Consider the following 21,494-nt stretch of genomic DNA (forward strand, 5'->3'; position numbering starts at 1 on the left):
TGTGTGTATATATGTGTGTATATGTATATATATGTATGTGTGTATATATATATATATATATGTATGTGTGTATATATATGTGTATATGTATATGTATATATATGTGTATATATGTATATATGTATATATATATGTATATGTATATTCTCAAAGAACAACACATTAAGCAATACAAATGCATACATCCATACTGTTAAACCAGATTGTGGTATTTTGTGTGGACCTTTCACTTTGCATAATATTAGAAAAAGCATTGTCATGCCGTTAGAGTTGTTAAGAACAGATAAACATGTTTTGAAATTTAAATGGAGAAAAAGTTTTTGAAATATATTTACTACCCATACATTATATTTTAAACAAATGTAATATTCAGAACTAAAGATGGTTTTATTTGAAGCAGAGTTTGATTTTTTTTTTTTTTTTCTTTTTCTCTTTTCTTGCAAAGCCTGAAGGATATCCGGTCTATGTATAATGTAGTATTTAATGGTATTAAATGATATGAGTATTTTGAAAAAAGATGGTTATAGATTAATTCAGCAGTTCAGTACATTTTCTAATTTTTTTTTTTTTTTTTTGTTTTCCTTTTCAGCGTCCAGGGTCATGAAACTTAATCCACAGCAATCCCCATTATATGTAAGTATCAAACATATTTCTGATATGTAATGCGATGCATCCAATTTTCTTTTGTTTAGTTCCCTGCTGGGTGTACCGTTTGATGTTGAGACCAAATATTTTAGTCTCATCTGACCATAACATCTTTTTACACTTGGCCTCAGAATCTTCAGATTGTGCTTTGGCAAGGCTCGTTTATCAATTTCGGTGATTGTTGTTTTTTTTTTTTTTCTGAACTTTTGCTATTATCTTTTATATGGATGTAATGGGTTGCTTTGAGTAAATAAAGCTGAAAAAATGTTTGTGTGTCTTCATTTTAGGCTGTAAAGCAACCAAACATGAATATTTTCAAAAGGGGTGATTCTTTGCTATATTCATTGTATCTGCAATTTTGCTTGTTATGCTAACTGTATGTTTTGCTGATTATGCAATTCTGTTAATACAATATATGTATTAATAGGAAGGTGTACTTGTCCTTTGAAGCTTTGAGACACTAAATTTTATTTTGGTATTAAGTTCAGAGACTGGGAGTCTGGTGTGGTTCACCAGTATGCAAACTGTGAATATTGAAACAAAGTAGCACAAACCGATATTCATGTCTTAGGTGGCCCAATTAAGGCAGTGTTTTTTTTGTATATTTCTTAGTGAGCTTGTTTCACCAAAATGTACCCCTGATCGTGTTTATTTTATCAAGAGAGTAAAAAAGGCAAAACTGAGTCACTAATGTAAGGGAAGGCAGTGTGAGCTGAATTCATTAGCTATGTGGATCAGGGCAGATCAATACCAACCTTCAAGGGCCCTCCAAGAGTCAGAAAATGTATAATACCCTGTCAAATAATAAAGATAATGAAAAAATTATTTTTGTGGCTGGTTTTGTAATTTATTGAACTCTATTACTTGATTGTTTTACTGTGTCAGTTGGCTGTAAGTATAAATTATATTAACTTGGTCAGCCCTAATTTGGCACATGTCTGTATTAGGCGTGTGCGATATACATCGTTTACGATTATATCTTAATTGCTGTTTTAACGATGTGCGGAATTTAATTATCGAGTATGTAACTTGCTTTGCAAAAAAAAGAGTTCATTCACAAATGCAACAGTATAGACCACTGCGTCGCGCGCGCGAGTTGCGCGTGGCGTGAATACAGCAAGCCGCAAGTTAGCGCCGCTCCTGCCTCAAAATGAGTGAACAAACAGCACCAGATGATAGAACAGCCACGCCATCTACGTCGTCAGAGTTAATTGCCAGACATCGTTCATTCTTACTCGCATGGCAGTGGTTTGGTTTTGAATAGACTGATGTTGCTCAAAAGACGGCAATCTGCAAACTATGTGGTAAATTGGTTGCCGTTAAAGACAGCTCGACAACTAACATGTTTCACCATTTGCGAACTAACCACCGCACAGAATACGAAGAATACGAAAAGCTTAAGGAACCAACTGTCCAGCACAAGTCTAAAGTAACCAAGGTACAAGCACAAAAACACACTCGGCAAACTTTAGCGGACTCATTCTGCAAAAAAAATGCCTTACGACAAAAAAAGCAACAGATGGCATGACATAACAAACACAGTCACCAATTACATCGCAAAAGATATGGTGCCAATTCAAGTGGTTGAGTGAGATGGTTTTAAACAGCTATTGAATACTTTAGACCCAAAAAAAACATTGCCTGGCCGAAAATATTTCAGTCAAACAGCTCTGCCTAAGTTGTATGATTCATGTCGCCAAACTCTGACGCATAAACTGCAAAAGGTTTCACATTTTGCCAAATAACGGATTTATGGTCAAGCCGAACATCCGAGCCATACCTTTCCATGACGGTGCATTTCATTGACGAAAACTGGCAACTGCAAAGCTTTTGTTTGCAAACATCCTACTTCCCACAAGATCACACTGGAGACATCATTGCGCAAGGTCTGAAAGATGCACTGGCATCATGGTCACTGCGAGAAGACCACAAGGTTTGCATGACAACAGACAGAGGGGCTAACGTTGTCAGTGCACTACGGATTAATAACTGGAAGAGGCTACCTTGTTTTGGGCATAAGTTTCATATTGCGATTGGTGCGTAATTTGGGATGCCTCTATAAAATGCAGTTTAGGTTAAATTGATTTTATCGATTATTGATTTTGATCTTATTTATTATGACGTTTAAAAATACAAAAAGACCTGATAAGTAAAGTTATAGAGGACAAAAATATAATTCAATATAATTTGGAATAATACATTACATTATCTTGAAATTATCGTTATCGTCAAAGTCCCAGAAAATATTGAGATTTTTTTTTTCCCCAATATCGTAAACCCCTAGTCTGTATATTATGTCTGCTGTGATGAAGCTACATTTAGTTAAGAAGGATAGCCTAATGTGCGTGACCATTAAATGGCGTAATTATTTTTTTATTTCTGCAATATTTGGCAGAACCTGAGGTTTGGATTTTTGTGACTTATGGTATAATATGTATTGGTGTGTGGGGGTGTGTGTGTGCCCTGCCTGGGGTTTTTTTCCTGCCTTGCGCCCTGTGTTGGCTGAGATTGGCTTCAGCAAACCCCCATGACCCTGTAGTTAGGATATAGCGGGATAGATGGATGTACTGTAATATTTTTGTTGTTACTGATTTGCTGCATCTTAAAGCAGAGCAGTTGAAATTTAAATCATGTCCTGTAGTTAAATTATAATTACTATTTTATTTCCATTTGATTCATGCCTTATGCATGTTAAAGGTGTCTGTTACTCTTATTATAATTTTGTTGATCTTTGTGTAAATTTTTACGAAGTAAATTCTGTAGGCCTCTTTGAAATGGTTTACATTGAAATGGTTGTTTGATCTCAGTAATACTTGGTGATTTTCATGTTTTTGTATTGGTTTTTTACTTGAATGCTTCAGTTGTAAGTACCTTAAATATTTTGTTTACATTACTATTAGTAAACAATATTTAATATCCTATTATCACGAGCAAGTCAGACCTTGTACATTTTTCAATGAGGTGCTTGTTAACTCCAATACATTGCCAAATTCCTTTCCCTTTCCCAGCAAAAGGCGGCACAAATAATCACGTAAACAAAAATGACAAGCAATAACTTTGTCAAAATAAGACATGCAATCCCTGTTATTTGAGCCCCGCTGCAGCTTCGTGTCCTGCACAGTAGACAAATGGTTGAATCTGTTTATAACAGCAAAGGCATTTAAACATATTTTCATACACTTTAACAGTCTTTTTTCCATATGTAGCTCCTAGTTTGTGTAACGTGCTGACTCCCTCAATGTGATTGAAAACCCTACTGTTCTGTGAATATCTGTCAAATTTTAAGCAATGTTTTCTGCTCAGTGGATATCTGTCATATTGTTAATTGATTACTTTTGTTATACTAGCTTTATAGCTTTTCACTTGTAATGATCAGTTTTTGTATCCTGTCCTGCTACACTTGCTCAAAACAGCTCCTAGACCAATGTTACTTCTTTGTAAATCACTGTGGATGAAAGTGTCTTCTAAGCAAATAACTGTAAAATATAATGTAACTACAACTGAATTCCACCCTCTTAATATAGTATGCATGAGTCTTTAATCTGGTGATTTACAATATATTGGGTAATAGTTTTAACCTTCTTGCTATGATATTATAATGTTTATATTCTGTGCTTCATAAAATATTACTATATAACCATTTTATCCATCTACTGTGCTATAGATAGACCACTACTTGCAATTATTGAAGAAAAGTGCACTAAGCAGTTCCACTTGATATTAATATTTATAAAACATTGTGCATCTAAGAAGCTAAAATATATCACAGGACCATTTTGGAAGCATTTTGATTTGATTTTTATTACCTTTGTAGTGGTAATTGCTGATAGTCTGATATACCATGTTAAGCACAGGTGCTTCAGGGGCTGCTTGAAATGATTATCTCTTAAAATAATATAAAAGTTTTTCATAGTCAACCTCTGGTGAAGGTGAGAATGCCTTTATTACATACATTTATTAGGATATAGCAAACAGAATCGTTGATAAATGTTTAACACTAATCATTATAGTTCAATTTAATTTTGTAATATATTAGGCTCATCAGTTTATTGTGGGGACCAAAATGTAATTTACATGATTATGGGGGCTATGTGGTAGGACTGTGGTTATACTTCTTCCACTTCTTCTTTTCTCACCTTTATGTGGAGTTGATGTGCTTTATCAACCTTCTCCATACAACGCAGTCCTACACCTCATAACACTACCATAACCAGATCAAATAGATAAGTGGTTAAAGATGATCCCTGGTGTAAACCTACAGTGCTTTTAACTTGAGTCCTCACTCCCTTATACATATCCTGGACACTCCTCATATACTGCTGATACTCCTTTCTGTCTCATTCAGCTCCAGACCTCAGTGTTTGACGTCAGCTTTATCTCTATATTGTTTCCACAATCCTGCATATTGCCCTTCTCCATATAAATAAGTGCAATCACACTGTGCATCCAATCCTCTGGTATTCTCTCCTGTTCATAGATCTTCTGCATTAGATCCCACAACACATTCGCTCCTCCCTCTTCTGAACTCTTCCACATATCTGCTGGTATGTCATCTGGTCCTATTTCCTTTCCATTTTTCATTCTTTTCAGTTCCTCCTCTACTTCTTACATCCTTATTCATAGTACTAGGTACTGCATCCACTAATATTAGCCTTGAAGTTTCTTCATTCAACAGCTTTTCAAAGTACCTCTTCCATCGATGGTTGAACCTCGGATTCAAGAGGAACAATGCGGTTTCTGTCCTGGCCGTGGAACACTGGACCAGCTCTACACCCTGACCAGAATCCTGGGCATCTGAGTTTGCCCAACCGGTCCACATTTGTTTTGTGGATTTGGAGAAGGCATTCGAGCGTGTCCCTCTGAGCATCCTGTGGGGTGTGCTCCAAGAGTACAGGGTACAAGGGTCGTTACGAGCCATTCAGTCCCTTTACAGGAGTTGCAAGAGCTTGGTCCGTATTGCCAGTAATAAGTCAGACTCATTTCCTGTTGAGGTTGGACTCCTTTCAGGGCTGCCCTTTGTGACCGATTCTGTTCATAAGTTATATGGACAGAATTTCTAGGATCAGCCAAGGAGCGGAGGGGATCTGGTTTAGTAACCTCAGAATCTCGTCCCTATTTGTGGATGACGTTGTTCTGTTGGCTTCATCGGAGAGTGACCTCCAGCTCTCACTGGAGCGGTTCGCAGCAGAGTGTGAAGCGGCAGGGATGAGAGTCAGCACCTCTAAATCCGAGGCCATAGTTCTCAGCTGGAAAAGGGTGGAATGTTCTCTCTGGTTTGGGAACACATTATTGCCTCAAGTGGAGGAGTTCAAGTATCTCGGGGTCTTGTTGACGAGTGAGGGAAGAATGGAGCGTGAGGTTGACAGACAGATCAGTGTGGCATCCGCAGTAATGCGTGCTCTGCATAGGTCCCATTGGTGAAGAGAGAGCTGAGCCAGAAGGTGAGGCTGTCGATGTACCAGTCATTCTATGTCCCTACCTTCACCTATGGCCACGAGCTTTGGGTAGTGAACGAAAGAGCAAGATCGCGAATACAAGCGGTCGAAATGAGTTTTATCCGCAGGTTTGCTGGACTTTCCCTTAGCGATAGGGTGAGGAGTTCAGTTATCCGGGAGAGACTTGGAGTAGAGTCACTGCTCCTCCGCATTGAGAGGAGGGAGGTCTGTGAATTCCCTGTTTAGGCTGCTGCCCCCTCGACCCGACCTCGGATAAGCGTTGGGAAATGGGCGGCTCTTCCATCTGTTCTTGATCCTATCATACTCAATTAAGACCATATCTTACCATGCTTACTTTGCCTCCTTGTTTGTCTGCCTATTGTGGGCTATGGCCGGCCAGTCATCCAGGCCAATACCCCCAGGCCACCAGGTGGAGATCTCCCTGCAGCATGGAGGTGCCCCGAATTCCAGCAAGGAATCGGGGACAGTGGAGTTTTCCTTTACAGCGCTGCAGGATACCACACGGGCCAACGGGCGCTGCAGGGAGGCCCAGAGACTTGTATGTGCCCAATAACCTGGAAGTACGTCTTAGTCACAGCGACTGGAGGAATGACGTACTTCTGGGATGAGGAGGACTTTTGATCTGACCCAGAAGTAATAGGAGGTCACGTGGACTGAAGGATCGAAACACTTCCGGGTCAGGGAATATAAAAGGACTGTGGGAGATCCCACACATTGACCTGAGCTGGGTGGAAGGGTGGAACGCGTCTGGGAGTGGAGGATTGGTTATTGTAGTATTGTGGATAGGAGGGTGCTTTGTACACTGTTTATTAATAAAAAGTCAACTTATTGGACTTTTACCTGATGTCTGACGTCTTGTCTGAGGGTTCAAGAGGACAATAGAGGGCGCTATCTGTCACACTATACATTTCTCTATCTTCTCTGTCCCAGATTGATACCATGTCATCCTTCTTCACTTCCTCACATACCTCACTTGAGGAACCATATGCACAGATATACAGAGGACTCCCTTCTTACCACAAGTCTTCCCATTTTTCTGGGCTTGGGACCAGCATGAAGTTGGGCTGGTTTGCATGCACTCCTCATATCCCGTGGGCTAGATTAGGACTATGATTATCCTACCACCATGAAATTAATCACATGCTTAGTTCTATATAGTCACTTAATTTTAAGAAAATAACATTTGCCCCTGTGTTACTTAGAAAGATATCAGATTGATTTTATGAAACAATCTTAATTTCTTTTTTACAGGGTGAATGTGTCATTACTGTTCAGTTGTGTGAAGAAGAGCTCTCTAAACATGATGAAGATGATTATGAGTTTTACCTATTGTTTGCTGGTACATCTCAGTGGCATGTTTCCAGTATGCAGAAAGTGGACTCAACCACTTTACAAGCAGTCTCGCCAGGTAATTTTCATTACAGTTGCTTACAAAGGGCTTGAACTGTATTATACCAAATATACACTGTATGGGTGTGCCTTTATGTTCTTTATCCAAATGCAGCATGTTGGAATAAAATGGATTACAAATCTGATAAACTGCAAGTTAGTGGAGAGCTGCCGTGTGTTTATTCACTGTTCATTTTACTTTTACGTAAAATACAGAAATGCACCACAAAGACTGTAATAGTTTTTTTTTTTTTTTTTTTTTAAAGTAGTAGGGTGTTACACCGTGTTAGTCATTATGGATGCAATGAGAAGTCAAGCAAATGAGCAGATTATGTAATCTTTTTAGGCAGCTAAAGCCCCTTCTTCAGGCAAGGTGTAATACAGAAACTGGAATTCCTTGTGTTTATCAAGACACTAGGACAGAGATGCATTTTGAAAACCCTGTCCTCATGTACCCGGGTATTTTTTAAAACTTAGCTTTTTGCATGCATTTTGGCCTTTCCTTTATGTTGCAAAAAACACAGCTTTGGAAAAGCTCCTTCCAGGGTGCAGATGTTTTGAAACTTCGTATTCCCTGTTCATGTGTAAACAGGGAAAACAGAGTTTTTGTCTTGTAGCGTCAAAGGCTCGTCTCGCCAAAGCATTGAATTTTGCCATGCACTTACCTCTTGCTCATCCCGATATCTTCCAGGAGTTCAGAACTTGGCAAGTGTGAAATTATTTGCAGTGAAGGCAAGATTAATATTTTCCTTTGGTTTAACCAGCACAGCATATTCACCCAGCGCAAATTTAGAAAGAAAACGTTTCTGAGTCTTGTTTGATGAACGGACACAAACAACTTCTAGCCCAATCTCTGTAAAGTATGATGTTAAAACCATTAGAAAGTATTAATCTGCAATGTAATCTCTGTATTGCACACGGTTTGTTTAATGCACATTTCATGAATACTGTTTATAATTCCCAAATGTACAGTGCATCCGGAAAGTATTCACAGCGCATCACTTTTTCCACATTTTGTTTTGTTACAGCCTTATTCCAAAATGGATTAAATTCATTTTTTTCCTCAGAATTCTACACACAACACCCCATAATGACAACGTGAAAAAAGTTTACCTGAGATTTTTGCAAATTTATTAAAAATAAAAAAACTGAGAAATCACATGTACATAAGTATTCACAGCTTTTGCTCAATACTTTGTCGATGCACCTTTGGCAGTGATTACAGCCTCAAGTCTTTTTGAATATGATGCCACAAGCTTGGCACACCTATCCTTGGCCAGTTTCGCCCATTCCTCTTTGCAGAACCTCTCAAGCTCCATCAGGTTGGATGGGAAGTGTCGGTGCACAGCCATTTTAAGATCTCTCCAGAGATGTTCAATCAGATTCAAGTCTGTACTCTGGCTGTGCCACTCAAGAACATTCACAGAGTTGTCCTGAAGCCACTCCTTTGATATCTTGGCTGTGTGCTTAGGGTCGTTGTCCTGCTGAAAGATGAACCGTCGCCCAAGTCTGAGGTCAAGAGCACTCTGGAGCAGGTTTTCATCCAGGATGTCTCTGTACATTGCTGAGTCATCTTTCCCTTTATCATGGCTAGTCTCCCAGCTCCTGCCGCTGAAAAACATCTTCACAGCATGATGCTGCCACCACCATGCTTCACTGTAGGGATGGTATTGGCCTGGTGATGAGCGGTGCCTGGTTTTCTCAAGCGTGGCGCCTGGCATTCACACCAAAGAGTTCAATCTTTGACTCATCAGACCAGAGAATTTTGTTTCTCATGGTCTGAGAGTCCTTCAGGTGCCTTTTGGCAAACTCCAGGTGGGCTGCCATGTGCGTTTTGCTAAGGAGTTGCTTCTGTCTGGCCACTCTAACATACAGGCCTGATTGGTGGATTGCTGCAGAGATGGTTGTCCTTCTGGAAGGTTCTCCTCTCTTCACAGAGGACCTCTGGAGCTCTGACAGAGTGACCATCGGGTTCTTGGTCACCTCCCTGACTAAGGCCCTTCTCCCCTGATCGCTCAGTTTAGATGGCCGGCCAGCTCTAGGAAGTGTCCTGGTGGTTTCCAACTTCTTCCACTTACGAATGATGGAGGCCGCTGTGCTGATTGGGACCTTCAAAGCAGCAGAAATATTTCTGTAACCTTCCCCAGATTTGTGCCTCGAGACAATCCTGTCTCGGAGGTCTACAGACAATTCCTTTGACTTCATGCTTGGTTTGTGCTCTGACATGAACTGTCAACTGTGGGACCTTCTATAGACAGGTGTGTGCCTTTCCAAATCATGTCCAATCAACTGAATTTACCACAGGTGGACTCCAATGAAGCTGCAGAAACTTCTCAAGGATGATCAGGGGAAACAGGATGCACCTGAGCTTCATGGCAAAGGCTGTGAATACTTATGTACATGTGATTTCTCAGCTTTTTTATTTTTAATAAATTTGCAAAAACCTCAAGTAAACTTTTTTCACGTTGTCATTATGGGATGTTGTGTGTGTTGTGATTTTCATTTTAAAAATTAGTGTTACAGTGATAAGCGCCCACAGATGAAATATTAAATGAAAAAAACTTTTTCCAGGTTTGGCCCATTTATTATTTATTTGAAACTTCTTTTTGAGTTTGAAAGTTGTACAAGTAAAGTAGTAAATGTGGAGTTAAAGTTTGAATCACTGTTGGATCCTGAAATGCCTCCTTAAATTTGGTAGTACACCTAATATGTATGAGTAAGATGAAGGTGTGTGTTTTCAAATTAAATCATTTTTAAATTGAAAATGAGTACAGAACCAACCCTCTCAATAGGTCAAGAAGATGGTTTGGAAAGATAGCTACTGCATAATAGGAAACTTTGAACTTCATATTTGCATGAAAGGTCAAGATTGCCATATTTGCATATATTTGCTGTTACTGGCTAAGATAAATATTTTAAAAAGTGAGTAGATGGTAACTTAATTGATTTTCTTTTTCATTTTTGTAGGTCATGACTGCTGTGAGTCAGTGAAAGTTGAGCTTTGGACCTGGAGATCAGGCTGCCAGGCTGAGACTTTGGCAACAAACTCTTTTAGTTTTATTCAGGACACTGCTTTTGATGTTGCCCAATTCCTGCTTAGTACAGCTGGCAAGAGAAGTGTATTTGATTCTACAAAGTTGTTAGAAAAATTTACCATTGGAACAGAAGAATGGCAAAAACTGGACAAGCAAGTAGTGCTGGCAATACAGCACCTCATTCGACCAGAAGAACCAATTATAATAGGAACTGAAGTATCTAGCAATGGTGAGACTTTGATTCTCTAATACAAAAATTACTGTCTGTGGTAGTCCTGCAGTGAAGCACCTTATGCTGCAATGAAGCAACATGAATTAGAGATGAAATGTTACTGCAGTAATAGATACTAACAAAACCCAGTCTAGATGCATTACTTTTTCGGTTTATTAAATGTGTGCTGAGTGCATGTTTAGCAAGGATAATGGTTAGAAATAAGAGTAAATTTATCACAACTTAAAAGTTTAACGAGGTTGTACACTTTTTGCAGTGTGTGTGTGTGTTTGATTTATTTATTTATTTTTTATTTTTATTATTCAAGGTTGCTTTCAACACTGAGTTGTGCAAGATCACAGTTTCAATTGAAAGCCAGTCACCCACAAATGAGAGCCTGTGGTTGTTTAGTTTCGCTACTAGTAGCGATAACTATTAGCTATTTAATTAAAATTGATCTACAGGAGGGTTTAACAGTAATTTTGATTTGTACCTTTTTATTTTTCATTTAAGATATGAATCTAAAGTCATTTGCAAGAGTCTCTCAGCATTTGGTGCATTTTATGCATCCAGTTAATTTTAAGCATCACTTACCGCATGGTGCAGGTTTTTTCTGCTTTTGGTTCTATATATAACACACTCTTTTAGAGCTTGAGGAAAAATGGATTCATTTACAATCGATTCTGAAGTTTATCAATTACTGGATTGCCAACCTAATTCAAAAAATTGATTTTTATATGAAAAATGCTGACATTCCTGTCAACAAAATTTAACCGTGCAACCATGCATAAACCATACTACAGTATGAGAGTAATTGCTAGAGATGGTTAAGTTTGCTGTTGCCACGATGACAGTTTACTGATGTAGTAATTCTAATTAGAGTTCAAAATACATATATTTGCTTTTGCTGCTGTAGTAATGTTCATATATTGTTGCTACAAGTGGATACATTTTGCTGACAGAACATTTGCCTTGAAAAGTTGTTCAAAAACGAGAACATGTCTGATTATGGTGGTTGTCAGATTTATTTGGTGCCATCGCAAATTACTTTAAATCTAAAGCCTGGTCTGTGGATTTCAGAAAGCAGATTGAGAACTTGAGATGACTTAGACAGTATGCAAAATTTGTAATGGTAGAGTCAGTTATTGTGGTAATACCACTAATATGCATGTCCATTTTGCTCAGCACCATCCAGAAATAAACTCTGGACACAAATTTCAATCAATTCCCCATCAGTTGTGAATAGATGAAACAAATTATAGTCTATTGCCTATTTTATTTGTAAGGACCTTTGTCCTTATGCTGTAGTTGAGAGTTTAGGATTCTACAACATGATTACTCTTGAGCTAGTATGTTATTTCACTTCAGTGCTTTTTCTCAGATACAGCAGTTCCCAAAATATTCGAGGAAAAATCGTATTTGAAACAGTTACTTTGTAAAGCAGAGTTACCCTGACATGTGATTTGTGGTGTTTATCCTCTTGTGTTCTACAATCCTTAGTCATGCTTGAAAGTCATACTGAGGTTAACATGGCCGAGCTACTTCATAATGTCACTAAGAATGGGGAATTGAAGAAAAAGAGCCAGTGTTACTCACGGACAGTGCTGCGAATATGTTTTGTTATTGCTCAAGTTGTGAGCTTTTCTTATATTAAATGCTATGTGTGCATTTGAAATTTGGCTGCACTTAATTCTAGCAGCTGTTGCACAGCTCATGAGAAGAATGAGTGCCACTGGGTTTTCCCATTGAAGCAGACAAGGAATTCAAGCTTTCCAACAAAAGCAGAAATTAGATCTTACACAGCACACAATGATTACCTATGTGCAAATGATATAGCGCTGCAAGTGTAAAATTTCCCAACAGATTTCTATTATTGTGGACATAGTTCTGAAGTTTACTTGTTGACTCAATAAAAACACTTTGATATACAGTGCATCCAGAAAGTATTCACAACGCATCATTTTTTCCACATTTTATGTTACAGCCTTATTCCAAAATGGATTAAATTCATTTTTTTTCCTCAGAATTCTACACACAACACCCCATAATGACAACATGAAAAAAGTTTACTTGAGGTTTTTGCAAATTTATTAAAAATAAAAAAAAACTGAGAAATCGCATGTACATAAGTATTCACAGCCTTTGCTCAGTGCTTTGTCGATGCACCTTTGGCAGCAATTACAGCCTCAAGTCTCTTTGAATATGATGCCACAAGCTTGGCACACCTATCCTTGGCCAGTTTCGCCCATTCCTCTTTGCAGCACCTCTCAAGCTCCATCAGGTTGGATGGGAAGCATCGGTGCACAGCCATTTTAAGATCTCTCCAAAGATGTTCAATCAGATACAAGTCTGGGCTCTGGCTGGGCCACTCAAGGACATTCACAGAGTTGTCCAGAAGCCACTCCTTTGATATCTTGGCTGTGTGCTTAGGGTCATTGTCCTGCTGAAAGATGAACCATCGCCCCAGTCTGAGGTCAAGAGCGATCTGGAGCAGGTTTTCATCCAGGATGTCTCTGTACATTGCTGCAGTCATCTTACCCTTTATCCTGACTAGTCTCCCAGCTCCTGCCACTGAAAAACATCCCCACAGCATGATGCTGCCACCACCATGCTTCACTGTAGGAATGGTATTGGCCTGGTGATGAGTGGTGCCTGGTTTTCTCCAAATGTGACGCCTGGCATTCACACCAAAGAGTTCAATCTTTGTCTCATCAGACCAGAGAATTTTGTTTCTCATGGTCTGTGAGTCCTTCAGGTTCTTTTTGGCAAACTTCAGACGGGCTGCTATGTGCCTTTTACTAAGGAGTGGCTTCCATCTGGCCACTCTACCATACAGGCCTGATTGGTGGATTGCTGCAGAGATGGTCGTCCTTCTGGAAGGTTCTACTCTCTTCACAGAGGACGCCTGGAGCTCTGACAGAGTGACCATCGGGTTCTTGGTCATCTCCCTGACTAAGGCCTTTCTCCCCTGATCGCTCAGTTTAGATGGCCGGCCAGCTCTAGGAAGAGTCCTGGTGGTTTCGTCGTACTTCCACTTACGGATGATGGAGGCCACTGTGCTCATTGGGACCTTCAAAGCAGCAGAAATATTTCTGTAACCTTCCCCAGATTTGTGCCTCGAGACAATCCAGTCTCGGAGGTCTACAGACAATTCCTTTGACTTCATGCTTGGTTTGTGCTCCGACATGAACTGTCAACTGTGGGACCTTCTATAGACAGGTGTGTGCCTTTCCAAATCATGTCCAATCAACTGAATTTACCACAGGTGGACTCCAATGAAGCTGCCGAAACATCTCTAGGATGATCAGGGGAAACAGGATGCACCGGAGCTCAATTTTGAGCTTCATGGCAAAGGCTGTGAATACTTATGTACATGTGATTTCTCAATTTTTTTATTTTTAATAAATTTGCAAACATCTCAAGTAAACTTTTTTCACGTTGTTATTATGGGGTGTTGCGTGTAGAATTCTGAGGAAAAAATGAAGTTAATCATTTTGGAATAAGGCTGTAACATAACAAAATGTGGAAAAAGTGATGCGCTGTGAATACTTTATGGATGCACTGTATATATTTAATTGTATTACAATGACTTGAAAATGTAAAGTTGGAAAGTCTCTTTTCAATAAAACAAATCAACAATAATTCTCAATATTGAATCACAATACATAGATAATTGCATTACTTTAAATAGCACAGTACATATTGAATCAACAGGCAAAATTGTACTATGGAATCGAAAGGGGTCTGCTGATTCCCTTCACTCCATATATGGACCTCTATCCCAAATAATTTAAATTTTAAGCCAATTACGCTGACTGAGTTGTGGCTTACTAAGAGGCATTCAGTTAAATTCTCTTTACTTAAAGGCAGCTCCCCATGTAATTATTACTGTTTGTTTAACAAAATGAAAATTGGCCATTTTAAATGCTGCTTAAAATATAAATATACACAAACATAAGTTTAATAATTTTTATCATTAATTATACTACAGCTTTTTTGGTGTTGAAATATACATTTACTAGATTTATATAGGTGTTTTTTTTGCTGTGTACCAGTTATACATATATACACACACATCAATAATTAGTAATGTCTATGTTTGACCCCTGCAAGACAAAGCAAAAATGCGTACACCTGATGAACCCCAAATAATTCAAAACACGTGTTGTGTACTCTTTATATTTGGCAGATACTATATAACACGTATGGATGGATTGATATTGCAGTTTTAATTATGCAGTAGTTTTCTTACCAAAGCTTATAGACATGAACAAATGTATTGGTACCCTTACAGCTCATTTAAAAAAAATGTATGCCTCTTTGAAAAGTGACTAAATGAAAAGCAAGTGTCCTGTGTATACCTGCATGCCTTTTATAAATTATCAAGTAAAGTAAAGCAAATGTGAAAAGACAAAGTATTGCTTATTCTACAAAAGTATCCTAAAATGGCCTGGACATGTTTGTTGGTAACCGTAGAAAAGACCATAAATAATTGGATTAGAGTGATTTTTTTTTTTTTTTTCTTTCTTTCTTACTAGCTCTTTTCTTAAATTAGTACGACACCTCTTCAATTGTGAAATCAATCAGTCATTCAGCCTATTTAAATGGAAGAAAGTAGTTACTCTCCTGTTTGGGTATCATTCTGTGTCTCTCTCTCTCTCTCCCTGGACCAGACAAAGTAAAGGAGAGGGTTTTCTGAGGAGATCAGAAACAAAATTATAAACAAGCATGTTAAAGGCAAAGGATATAAGACCATGGATACTCCTGTGACATCAGTTGAAATATTTAGAATCAATCAACATTTATTTATATAGCACATATTCATACAAAAAAATGTAGCTCAAAGTGCTTTACAAAATGAATAGAGAAATAGAAGACACAATAAAAGATAAACATAAGTCATAAGAATAAGAGTAAGGTCCGATGGCCAGGGTGGACAGAAAAAACAAAAAAAAAACTCCAAAGGCTGGAGAAAAAAATAAAATCTGTAGGGGTTCCAGACCACGAGACCGCCCAGTCCCCTCTGGGCATTCTACCTAACATAAGTCAAACAGTCCTCTTTGTATTTAGGGTTTTCATGGAAGGACCTGATGATGATGGTCACGTAGACTTCTGGCTTTCAGTCCATCAATGTTGGTGCATCATGATGCTTGTAGTCTGGAAAAGGAACACTTAAAACTTTGATACAGCTGAAGCAGTTTGCTCAGCAAGAGTGGTCCAAAGTATCTGTTGACAGGAGCAGAAGTTTCATTGATGGCTTCAGGAATCACTTGTTTGCAGTGATTGCCTTTAAAGGTAGTGAAACAAAATGTTAGGTCAAGAATGACATTTTCATTTGCAAGTTATTTGAAATATTGTGTTGAATGAAAAACTCTAAAGCAAAGTCTGATTTCCTTTAAACATAGAATTAACAATGATTGATGCCAATTACCTTTGCCTGTTTTAAGTTATCTGCGGTGGGTTGGCACCCTGCCCGGGATTATTCCTGCCTTGTGACCTGTGTTGGCTGGGATTGGCTCCAGCAGACCCCCGTGACCCTGTGTTTGGATTCAGCGGGTTGGATAATGGATGGATGGATGTTTTAAGTTATTTCAGAGACATTTGTGAGTTATTTTTCCGTGGAGAGGTACCAACAAATTTGTCCATGCTTGTATACTATATAACATGCATTACAGACTTTTTAAAAAAGCCACAAATCTATGAAATGTTTGTAAGATGTTTATCAAGAAGATAAAAGCCTAACATGCGTAATACGTTTACAAGTAAAATAAAGTGATTTTGCTGTTAAGCTGACAAGCCTTTTGTTTACTAAACAGCAATTTCAAATTCTTCTCTTCTTTTTCTAGTTGAAAATATGAGCTGCTCTAATTAACACAAACTTGCTCACACAAACAGTTTTTGTTTTAACTAAAGGACAAAATAAAAGGGTCTGAATTCATTAAAGTAGCTTTTATTGCCATTTGTCTAATTGCACATGACAACTTCTGTAATTTATTTTTCTCTTTACTAATCCACTTTCTTTAAAAAGGAGACTATTCCAGTCTTCCCTTTCTGGTAAAGTCGGCCTTATTGCTCTCTGTTGACTTGAAGTTTTTAGCAAAAAAAGACTTGTGCACTGGCTCAACTACCATAATACCTTGTGTAAAGGAGCAACACATCTGAATTACCGTATAGCTTAGATAAGCAAGGGATGACAAAAAAAAAATTGGTGTTTGTAATTGGACAATATATCGTTTGTTCCATCAAGTCTTTTGTAGTGAAAATTGCCCAATTTAGATTGGCGGCCAATTGATGGGAGCATCACTACACTGTATTGATTATCCCACTACCACTGCGTCTTTCTTTCGGGGAATGGTTTTGAGGCCTACAGTCTCAAGAGTTCTGTCCAGCTCCTCAGCATACTGAAAATGGTTAGACATTTTCAATTCTAGGGTTCATACCCTCAGACAACTTGTTCCTCTTACTTTGTAAATATGTCTGATTATGGCCAACTTAAATATGCCATTCTGTTCCGCAGTCTTCTCGTGCACTACTTTAAAAAGATCATGAGTACCCCTAAACAACACCTGGGCAAGATCTGCCAGTTCTCTTGTACAGCGCAGGCTAATTACATTGTCCTAAGCTTAAGTGACCATGCGAGCAATTTGTTGGCTTAGCTAGGATCCTTCGCATGTTTAATCCTACCGAACGTATGTTTCTTCAGAACAAGCATCTGAAAATGCTGCTGTCTTATACTACTTGTATTATATTGACCTCATTTTTAAATTTGGACAATGAGATGCTTAATGTTTAAGTGCTTTACATAGAAAGTCAGGGAGCCACTTCAGCTACCACCAATGTGCAGCATGAATCCAAATGATGCAAAGGCAGCGATTTTTGTTCAAGTACACTAACCACATACTAGGTATTAGATGATGGAGATTTAAGCAAGATTGTTAGCCAGTTAGAGACTGGGGATGATTACGAGGCCAGAATGGACAAGTTCGTGGTGGATAATTTAGTCAGGATACCAATATATACAGTATCCTACATACCATACGTTTTAAAGGATGCCTGGGGATCTTTTATGACCACATGAGAGAAAAAATGAGAAAAAAAAAATCCAGAAAATCACATTGTCTGATTTTTTGAAGAATTCATTTGCGAATTATGGTGGAAAATAAGTATTTGGTCACCTACAAACAAGCAAGATTTGTGGCTATCACAGACCTGTAACAACTTCTGTAAGAGGCTCATCTGTCCTCCACTCGTTACCTGCATTAATGGCACCTGTTTGAACTCGTTATCAATATAAAAAGACACCTGTCCACAACCTCAAACAGTCACACTCCAAACTCCACTATGGCCAAGACCAAAGAGCTGTCAAAGGACACCAGAAACAGAATTGTAGACCTGCACCAGCCTGGGAAGACTTAATCTGCAATAGGTAAGCAGCTTGGTGTGAAGAAATCAACTGTGGGAGCAGTTATTAGAAAATGGAAGACATACAAGACCACTGATGATCTACCTTGATCTGGGGCTCCACGCAAGATCTCACCCCGTGGGGTGAAAATGGTCAAATGGGGTCCTTTTCTTCAACCCGGAAGCACGTCATTCCTCGTGTCCATGTGACTCGGATGTTCTAGGGTGAAAGGCAAATAATCATTGATCCTCCCTGCAGCGTCCTCTGGGCCGAACTGGAAGTGACATCACCCTTGGGGCCGGAACCGAAGTCCTCTGGCGCCCAGACCCGTGGGTCGGGCGACCTGCACCGAGAGGTCGTGGGCCGGGAGAGGGCATTGGCGGCCCCCATGGTATCCAGCAGGGCTGTAAATAAACACTCCAATGTCCATGATTCCCTGCTGGAATTTGGGGCTCCTCCATGCTACATATATGGTGTACAAATTATGCTTCACTTTAAAATGCACTTTCATGTAGCCAACTAATGTACAAGCGGCACTACAAAAGTCTTTAGTTCCTAGTGAGCTGCCACCATGTTCACATTGATAGGAGATCAAGTCCAACCTACACCCATCCCCAAGTTTATAAAAAAAAAAATTTTCTAGTCATGGGGAGTGATACGAGAGGAAAGTGAGAGGATATGAGATCACCCCCGGGTAGTGATGAACAAGTTATTTTTTCATCATGATAACGCACATACTGTAAAGCTGACCATTGAAGCTTTGGAGAAATCTGGCATTCAGTTTGATGGGCTGGTTGATTTCCTGTTGTTCCCATAAATTAAAGAACCTTTGCATGGAAAAGTTTTTGAGATGTGATGAATAGATTGATTGATGTGGTGAATGAGCAACTTGAGAGCTTAAATCATGGTAAATTTTGTGCTTGCTTTGACAAATGCAAAGTGCATTGAGCTTAAGTGTAAATCAGTAGATAAAGCTTGAATGATGTGTTGTAAATGATGCAAACATTCTTGACTCATTACAGATCTACACAATTCTTTATCTCTTGTACTTTCCTAGTAATTTCAGTTTTATTTTTATTGATTTTTTTTTCAGGCCTGTCGTAAGCACCTATGTTAAATTAGTAATAGTAATCATGAAAAACTAAAATTTTATGGTTCTTAAGTTTATATAAGTAAATGACCATGGTGATGTGTGCTATAGGATGTTACTACCCAAGAAAAGAACATTTATTTGCTAAAATGATTAAATTATAAAGGTCTCTGGCAGCATAATGAGAATACATGTCCAGTAGATTCTGAGTTAGTGTTATAGATGGCCAGTGGAGGCTTGGGGAAAGGAGGTGGTGGGGGGAGATGCTCTGGTAATTTCTAGGAATTCATATCTGCCACTAATTGAAGGTAACTTGAATGAAACACATTAAACTGCCTTTCCACGTTGTAGGGAGTCGGCGTATGAGCTGCTTTGTAAATGTTGATGCATTTTTAATCAATTCTTTTTTTTCTGTAGGTTTTTAAGTAAAATAAATCTGTAGTAGTTAGGTTTGCAAATTGAGTTATATCATTGAAACAATGTTCAAAAATCTGAATGTTGAAGATTTCAGGGAACGGAGAAACTGGGATGCATTTAAGTTTTAAAGGGCATAAAAAGTCAATTACATATTTTCAGAACTTTTATATAATGAAAGATATATAAAGGTATAAGAAAATATGAATTTGAAGTGCATTCATTTTTTCTGTGGATTTTTTTTTTTGTGATCAAATTTTTATTAACAAAGTATAAATCGAACACCCACCCTCCACCCACCACTGGCCTTGTATGAACAAAGATAGGGGACAGACAGAATAAAGGAAAGCAAAGGATAAAAGGGTAAAGAAGACCACCATGAAATTCGGTGAGACTTTAGAACAGACCTAATTTGAAGATAAAAGAAAAAAGAAGATGGAGTAGAGAACTTAGATTTTAGTGGTTGGAGTTTGGAAAATGGGAGCGAGTGGATGTAATTTTGGGCAGGGGACTAAATGTTTCTCAAGTTGATGATGCATATTTATTAGTCCAGATTGGAAAGGTGCTACTACGGGATGGAAAAGGATTTGTCATGAATAGATCTTTAAAACTTTACATAAATTGTGAAAGTTTAACACAGTGAATGAAAACTACTGAAATTTGGCCCAGTGAGCACTAGAAGTCTTAGAAAATAATATAGTTAAATGTGAGGGAATGTGTATTTTATTTTTTCCATGTTAAACCGAGTTGGTCGTGAACCGAAGCAATTTCCCCCATAGGATTGTATGTAAATACAATTAATCCGTTCCAGACCGTACGCACTGTATGTAAATATATGTATTAAGCACAAATACTGTATAGTTAATTACACCATAGAATGCACAGTGTAATAGTAAACTAATGTAAAAACATTGAATAACACTGACACAAAACACCCAGGCTCCCTGCTCAGCTACACGAGCTTGTGCGCTCTCTCTCTGTCTAGCCACCCCTAACCACCCCCCCCCTGTCAGCAGCTCCCACTATCTCTTTCTCTGTAGCACACACACACACCCCCGTCAGCAGCATACGCTTGCTTTCTCTCTCTGTAGCGCACATACCCCCTTCCCCCCTCTGTCAGCAGCACACCCTCGCTCTCTCTCGCGCTCTCTCTCTCTCTGAACAGAGGGGAACATTTGAACAAATCCGAACTTTAATTTAAAAACCAACCACAAGCAACCAAAAAAACATTGCAGGAGTTCATGCTAATAGCCTTACAGCCCAATCCCTGTAAACACTTTTTTTAAAATGAGTTTTAAGCACAGCGGAAAAAAAGGAACATTTGAAAAAAGAGAAAAGTAACATTGCAACTAATCACACTATGAACAACTCCATCTGTAAACACTTTCATGAGTTTTAAGCACAGGGAAAAAAGCGAACATTTGAAAAAATTCACGCTACGAACTGAAAAATTTAACTTTTGAAAAATCCGTAATACGAAAACCACCAAGAAAACTAACCTTGCATTAGTCGAGTTCTGGCATGAAGTGTTTTCCTTCAGGTGTTTTCTCTCTTGTGATTTCTTGGGCTTCTGGTGGGAGCAAAAGCCTCATGCAGCCATTCCAAAAAGAAAGTCCTTGTGACCCAACCCTTCGTGTTTGCCCTCCACATTACTGGCAGTCTGGCTTTGTTTACATTATGCTGCTTGAAAGCACGAGGGTTCTCAAATTGGTAAATGAGTAAACTGGTAAACAGTTTTTCCACCTCTTGTAATTTCTTTCTTTACTTCGATTTCAATTTTCTTCCAAACTTTCTTCTCACCACTCTTCACTTGCTTAGAAGCCATAGTTAACTGCAAAAGCACACGAAATAC

General features: G+C 38.6%; 1 protein-coding gene across 6 annotated transcripts in view; it reads left to right on the top strand.

Annotated features, from left to right (window-relative positions):
• The window catches only part of LOC120541395 (A-kinase anchor protein 13-like), a 300,746-nt gene that overhangs the window by 67,709 nt on the left and 211,543 nt on the right, over positions 1-21,494 (top strand). For all 6 annotated transcript variants that reach the window (XM_039772974.1, XM_039772976.1, XM_039772975.1 and 3 more), the window contains exons 2-4: positions 590-633; positions 7,353-7,509; positions 10,458-10,754. In XM_039772974.1, the coding sequence (XP_039628908.1) occupies positions 601-633; positions 7,353-7,509; positions 10,458-10,754 (487 nt within the window). In that variant the 5' untranslated portion in view covers positions 590-600. The remainder of the gene's footprint in view (positions 1-589; positions 634-7,352; positions 7,510-10,457; positions 10,755-21,494) is intronic.

This window comes from Polypterus senegalus, chromosome 12 (genome assembly GCF_016835505.1).
Source record: "Polypterus senegalus isolate Bchr_013 chromosome 12, ASM1683550v1, whole genome shotgun sequence".
Taxonomy (NCBI): Eukaryota; Metazoa; Chordata; class Cladistia; order Polypteriformes; family Polypteridae; genus Polypterus; species Polypterus senegalus.